This window comes from Chenopodium album, chromosome 6, assembly GCF_948465745.1.
Source record: "Chenopodium album chromosome 6, dcCheAlbu1.1, whole genome shotgun sequence".
NCBI classification, from domain to species: Eukaryota; Viridiplantae; Streptophyta; class Magnoliopsida; order Caryophyllales; family Amaranthaceae; genus Chenopodium; species Chenopodium album.
In genome coordinates this window covers 50,320,675-50,328,218 of record NC_137839.1, presented here as the reverse complement: position 1 = coordinate 50,328,218, position 7,544 = coordinate 50,320,675, and the positions used below count along the sequence as shown (strand labels likewise).

The window sequence follows — 7,544 nt, the reverse complement described above, 5'->3', positions numbered from 1 at the left end:
TCCTAATTGTTCTAAAGCAACCAAAAAGATATTCTTTAACCAGAAGGAATTCGGTTCCGATGTAGGATACCTATCCAGAAGTTTTCGCAACTCAATCATGTATGATGGAATCATCAAAGATTTTACCTTTTCGAACTCTGTCTGTAACTCACTAGAGGCTCGGAAAACAAAGAGAAGATGTGTACGAACGAGATATCCAACAACAACAAGAAGGAAAAGGATTGAATAGAAGAACTCCCGAACATTTGGCGATGCCAGATGTGTCCCTATCAGTGGTGACTCATTATTTCGATGAATCATTTCTTCGAGCAGAAGAAGATTATGCAAACACTTACTCGAAATCTCACTTATCAGATTCCATTGTGGAAGACACAATTTTTTCTGAAGAATTCGCCATGATATACCTGATCCGCGCCTAATATCATGAAGAATAGATAAAAAAATTTGACTGCTACTTAGTATCGGCAATAGGTTTGAAAAAGTATCTAAAAATAGAAAATTTAGATATTTGTACCCTTATGTTTCTAAATGGGTTGAGGCCATTGCCTCCCCTACTAATGACCACAAAGTAGTGTTGAAGTTGTTCAACAAAATCATCTTCCCAAGGTTTGTCATGCCTAAGGCTGTGATAAGCGATAACGGATCTCATTTTGTTCTCAACGCCTTCCAAAAGATGTTGAGGAAACATGGAGTGCATCAACAGTTCGGCCTCCCATATCATCCTCAATCGAGTGGCCAAGTCGAGGTCTCCAATCGTTAAATAAAGCTCATTCTTGAGAAGACGGTTGCAAGGAATAGAAAGGATTGGTCGGACAAGTTAGATGATGCTCTTTGGGCTTATAAGACGGCTTTCAAGACGCCCATTGGTACCACTCCATATCGCCTTGTCTATGGCAAATCTTGCCATCTCCCGGTGGAGCTTGAACACCGTGCTTTATGGGCAATCAAAAAGATAAACTTTGATTTAGAAAGTGTGAGGGAGAAAAGGTGGTTGGATCTTCATGAGCTAGAGGAGCTTAGACTTGATGCTTATGACTGTGCTAGCACCTACAAAGCTCGTTCTAAAGAAGCTCATGATAAGCTTATTGAGAAGAAGGAGTTTTGTGTGGGTGATAAAGTCCTCCTCTACCACTCAAGAATGAAGTTATTTCCCGGAAAGCTCATGTCAAAATGGAGTGGTCCTTTCTTGGTGAAAGATGTTTTTGCTAATGGCACCGTGGAGATTTCTCCTTTGGATTCCTCATCTTCTTTCAAGGTTAACGGTCATCGGCTTAAGAAATATTTTGATGGAGTGTTTGTTGGTCTTATTCATAAAATGATTCTTTTCAAACCACCTTGAGTGGGGTGGTAATGTCGAGCTAACGACGTTAAACAAAAGCGCAAAATCGGGATATTTATTGAAACTTTGAAGCAGATTGTTTTTCTTTTGTTCAGTTGCTGAAAATCCCTCTTTTCCACTGAAAAAGATTTCATCTCGATGGCAACTGATACTAATAGTGTGCTGTATTTGCACCCTAATGATGGATCTTATTCCATCTCTATTGACAAGCTCACAGGAGCTGCTGATTACAGATCGTGGAAGAGATCCATGGAGATATCTCTTACCTTAAAGAAGAAAATAGGATTTGTGCAGGGAACTGTGCTCAGATCAACATATGTAGAAGATGATGTGAAGGCAGATTAGTGGGATACCTGCAACTCCATGGTAATTTCTTGGATCCATTCTTGCTTGTCTGACACTATTAAGAAATCTGTGCTCTATGTTAACACTGCAAGAGAAACATGGGTACAACTTGAAAAAAGATTTTCTATGGCAAATGGATCTAGGAAATATAAACATAATAGAGATTTATATAACCTTAAGCAGAATAATAACACTGTGAATGTTTATTACACTACTATGTCCAGTCTTTGGGAAGAACTTGACTCTATGAATGTTATGCCTGTTGTTAATGAAACATCAGCTGATATAAGAAATTTGTTGAGTGCAATATCTAAGTTTCAAGAGGAAAGTAGACTGTTTCAGTTTCTTAATGGTCTTAATGACTAGTATAGTGCCATGAGAACACAGCTTCTCATGATGACACCTCTGCCAACTGTTGATACTGCTTGTTCGATACTGCAACAAGAAGAAAGCTAAAGGGAGGTTCTTCAACTTCATGGATCTGATAATGATGCGTATGCCATGTATGGCAAACAAAATGGAAGATCAAATTTTTCTGAAAAATGCTCTGTTTGTGGTGGAAAGGGGCATAATCAGAATAGGTGTTGGACTGTCATTGGATATCCATCTTGGCATCCAAAGCACAAGACTGGCAATCCAGTGAAGGGTCACACTAGGAGTGTAGATAAAAAATGGAGTAACAACAAACCACCACCCAAACTGGCTGCAATAGCTCAGGTTAGACCTCAAAGTGGTGGGAATGTGACTCTCACTCAACAACAGTTTGAGCAGATACTTAAGCTCATGCCCTCATCAAGTGTTGTGAGAGGAAATGAGACTGATGATGAACTAGATAACAACTTCTCAGGCATGGTGTCCTGTGGCAGTGCTGAAAACATGACTGAAAGTTGGATACTCGACTCAGGAGCATCAGATCACATGACCTCAAATCTCAGTTACCTTTATGGTGTTACAGCTGCAAAGAATCTTCCAAGAATTTTTCTTCCCACAGGAGCATCTTCTTCTATTTTTCATACTGGAAATGCTGAATTGGAAAATTCCCTTGTTCTGAAAAATGTGCTGGTTGTGCCTAACTTTAAATATAATCTTTTGTCTGTTCAAAAATTGACCAGGGACTCTCAGTGTGAGGTGAATTTCTATGGATCACACTGTGTCATCTAAGATTCTGTCACTACGAAAATCAAGGGTATAGGCAAGGCAAAAAATGGCTTATACTACTTGGTTAACAAACCTTTAAATCTGGAAGAATGTGTTCCAAAAGGGGAACCACATACATGTCTAGCTGCTGACACAGAGAAGAAAATTCCCTTTGCTGTGTGGCACCACAGATTGGGTCATGCATCTCTTGGGAAATTGCAACATATTCCTTGTGTAAAAAGGACTATCCATGAGAATAGTCAAGTGTGTGTTACTTGTCCTATGGCAAAGTTCACCAAGTTGCCCTATTCACTCAGTGAATCTCAAGCTCAGTCTCCTTTTGAGTTAATTCATATAGACATCTGGGGGCCATACAAAGTTTATACAAGGAGAAAGTATAGATACTTCCTCACAATAGTTGATGAAGCTCTGACTCATCTCAAAACCTTCTATAATTATGCTCTAACACATTTCAGTTCCAAAATCAAAACTCCAAGGTCTGAAAATGCCTTGGAATTTGATGATGCACCCTGCCAGCAATTCTTTAGTGAGATGGGAATAGTGCACCAAACATCTTGTGTTGACAGGCCTCAGCAAAATGCCAGAGCAGAGAGGAAACATAGGCATGTTCTGGAAATAGCTAGAGCACTCAGATTTCAAGCTGGTTTAAACTTGACATATTGGGGTGACTGTGTTATGACTGCAGTTCATATAATCAACAGACTTCCTACACCTGTGCTTCACAATAAAACTCCATATGAGATGTTGCACAAAACAGCTCCCAGCTTTGAGCATATGAGAGTTTTTGGGTGTTTGGCATTTTATTCAAATCCTTCTCTCACCAAGGATAAATTTCAACCAAGGGGTGTTCCATGTGTGTTTTTGGGATACCCTTCCACCCAGAAAGGTTACAGACTTCTTGAAATAAAAACAAAGAGAACATTTGTTTCAAGAGATGTAACTTTCCATGAAACCATATTTCCTTTTCAAGTACAATCCATTGATAAATACATGCATCCTTTCCCTGACTTTCTAGGCCACAACAAAACAACTCAGCCACCTGCTCTTGATGATGGCACTGCTCCTGAACCTCAACCTGCAAATCAGACCAATGAAACTCAGCCTGTGTCCCCACAAATCAACCAAACTGATCATTCAGAACCTGATAATAATGCTTCTGAAACTGAACACAATACAAGACACAGCACCAGAATCTCCAAACCACCAAATTGGTGGAAAGACTATCTCATACCTAAAAAAAAGTTCTGAGAGACAGATTGCAAACTTTGCAAATCAATCTGTTCAACAAGATTTTCATTGCTTCATGATTACTCTTGCAAATCATCAAGATCCAGTGCATTTCAAACATGCTGTAACAGATCAGTGTTGGGTTGATGCTATGAATTAGGAACTGCATCAATGTGAGCAGAATGGGACTTGGAAAATTTCAACTCTTCCACCTGGCAAAAAGGTTATAGGAAGCAAATGGATCTATAAGACCAAGTTCAAATCCAATGGAGATATGGAAAGATACAAGGCCAGAATTGTTGTTCTGGGCTGCAGACAACAGTATGGGATAGATTATGTTACATTTGCTCCAGTTGCTAAAATGACAACTGTGAGAGCTCTTCTGGCTGTTGCAGCAATGAATGGATGCATTACCACTTAGATGGATGTCACAAATGCTTTCTTTCATGGAGATTTAGAGGAAGATGTCTACATGTCACTTCCTCAAGGATACACAGCTTTTGGTAGCAGAATTAGCTTGAATTCTGATAACTCTCAGCTAAAAAACTCCAATTTAGTCTGCAAACTGGTCAAATCCCTCAATGGTCTAAAACAAGCTCCCAGGAAATGGTTCTCTAAGTTGTCTTCAACTTTGATGTCATTTGGTTACAACCAATCTAAGGCTGATTATAGCTTGTTCACCAAACAATCGGGTAACTCCATCACAGCAGATACCTTGTTCACCAAACAATCGGGTAACTCCATCACAGCAGATACCTTTACTCTCTTTTCCTTTCTTTCTTTTATTCTTGTTTTTTTTTATTGATTTTTGCTCTTACCCTTCCTTGTGTTTTTGGTTTGTTTTGTAGGGTGCCTTCATTCATCATATATGGACTAAATGTATTTGTTGAGGGTGATAAGAGGTTTTAGAGTGCAGGGGAGAGGGCACCCCGCGGGCTTGGAGAGGCCTCGGGTGCCCTTGATTTCAATAGTGGAAATCGGATCAGTAGGTCTCCGCGGTCTCTCCGCGGGCTCTTCGCGGGCGCGGGTGCAATAGCGAGAGCGCGGGGTAAATTCAGAGAGGGCGCGGCTCATTTTCTCAAATTTGGATCAGGAACTCTCTGCAGTTTCTCCGTGGGCGCGGAAATTTTGGAGCGGGCGCGGGCGAATTAGAGAGGGCGCGGCCATGGTCACGTATGAAATTTCAGGATTTTTTCAGAAACTCTCCGCGGTTGCCCCGCGGTCTCTCCGTGGGCGCGAAAGTAATGGAGCGGGCACGGCTTTGTCGAGAGAGGGCGCGGGGATCTGGGTTTTAATTAGACCCGGTTCCTCTCTCTTTCTCTCTCCTCTCTTATTTTCCCTTTCACTCTTAGTTTTCCCCATTCTCTCTCTTCCTCCTCTCAAACCCTAACCCCCAAATCATCTCTTTCACTCAATTTTACTCAAATTCACCCTTATTTTCTCTAAAATTTCCATCCAATCTTCCTTCATACTCCATTTTCATCAAGTTTACTCTTCTTTCTTGTGGTTTTCTTCGGGAATTTCTAGTCTACTCGATTTTGTGCTTGCTTTGAGTCTTCAATCTCGGTATACTTCTCACCTTTGTTTTATTTTTGTCAATTTCAATTGATTTTTATGCATTGGTTGTGAGTGGCCTTGATTAAGCTTGAGTATGATGTTTTTGGTTGTTTGTATGGTGGTTTTAGAATTATTTTGGATGTTTTTGTGCTTCTTTTTTGTGATAGATTGTTAATATTGTTGGTTGTTGTTGGATTTTTGGTTGTTTGATGCTTGTAACAGGTACTTTGTAGTTTGTGGTGGTTTTGGGTGGTCTTGTGAACAGAGGTTTGTTCACGTTGGTGGTAGTGTTGAATTTGGGTGTTCTTTGTGATTCATTGTATTGGTTGAGCTTGAAACTATGGATTTGTTGAGGAGAGTTAAGAGTAGCAAGAGAAGTTCAAACCAATCCCCCGGCCAATCCTCTCGTGGCCAACCTTCAAACACCGAACCCCCTCAAAACCAAACTACTCAAGATGATGCCCCACCACCTCCTTTACTCGCTCTCAAATTTCATTACCGGGCTAAACACACCCCTATCTATAATAAAATGAAATCCCGGAAATTTAGACCGTCCCGCAAATATTTTCCCGAGGATATGGTAAAATTGGGTATTGATGCCGATCTTAACATTTTGCTCCATAATCTTGGTTTGGATGAGTTTGTAAAGTCATCCCCCCGAACTTATTTGGAACCATGCATTGAATTTTTCTCCACCTTTGAGTTTAATATGACGGGGGATACTGACTATATCATCTCTTTTCAACTTTTCAATTCCAAGCATACCATGAACCTTGCGGAATTCAACAAAGCCCTTGGTTTCAACCCAAATACCGACATCTTTGAGCCCTTGGTTGCCCTTCACAAGACCGAATACAATGAGGTTGCTTGGTGGAGAGACATATCTAGGAAGAAGTCGTTTGACTCTAAGGAATCGCTTGCTAGTGAGATCATTCACTCGGCTCTTTGTATTCTCCATCGGATTCTTGGTTATACAGTGTTTAGTAAACAAGATCTTGGGAAGCTTTCGAGGGAGGAGATCTTGGTGCTTTAGATGGCTACAAGGCCGGATTTGGGGCCAAGGTTGAATTTTGGGTATCTTTTCATGAATTGTTGTAAGTTGATCGCCACTGGGAAGAAGACGGGTGAGATTCATTGTGGTGGTATGATTACTAGATTGGTGTATTATTTCTAGCAAGAGCGTTTCTTGAGGTCTTGCACTCCGATAGGAAAGAGTGAAGACATGTATTTGGATATGAAGCAACTTAACACCTTGCGCTTCATTTCTAAGACTAAGGGAAACGGTGGGTACTCTTGGCTAGTGCGAAATGTGCACCATTGTATGCTCCCAAACCCAGCTTCCACTACAATCACTCGAGAGGGTAGGATTGTTTGGAGGATTCCCGAGGATGACGGGAGGGTTGAGAATGTTATGGAGGAGGATGATGTTGATGAGGACGATGATGATGATGATGGGCATGATGGTGAAGGTGGAGAAGGAGAAGGTGGTGAAGATGAAGAAGAAGAACAATAACAACAACCACAACAAAGAGGAAAAAGAAGACAACAACATCACCAACAAGACAAACAAGGAGATGCATATCTCCGTGAGATGGAGGCTATGCGTGAGCATATGGAGCGCATGCAATTGAGCATGCAAGGTATGTATTCGAACCATCAAAGTTTATCGATCTTTTCAAACTATGACGCTAGTGTGCGTAGGTGGGAGGTCACTCCTCCGGTGAACTACCCTTATGTGCCGCCCCAACAAGGGCCGGTGCCATCTAGGGGTGGTGACAACCTCCCCACGTACCCATATTGGCCCGGGGTTGAGAACCCCGATGAGCCAAGGCGTTACTTCCCAGATGAGCCCGGTCATTATGACTACCGGGTCTCGGGGGGGGGGGGGGGGGGGGAGTGATTATCGGGGTGACCCCGA

At 41.5% G+C, this 7,544-nt stretch overlaps 1 protein-coding gene across 1 annotated transcript; it reads left to right on the top strand.

The window, feature by feature from the left end:
- The first annotated feature begins 1,702 nt into the window (after positions 1 to 1,702).
- On the top strand, positions 1,703 to 2,050 carry LOC145636939 (uncharacterized). The gene has a single exon (XM_081688471.1). The coding sequence runs from the start codon at positions 1,703 to 1,705 to the stop codon at positions 2,048 to 2,050; it is 348 nt and encodes a 115-aa protein (XP_081544597.1).
- Positions 2,051 to 7,544: the final 5,494 nt, after the last annotated feature.

Coding starts and splice junctions, on each gene's coding strand:
- LOC145636939 (XM_081688471.1), top strand. CDS start 1,703: ATGGTAATTTCTTGGATCCATTCTTGCTTGTCTGACACTATTAAGAAA.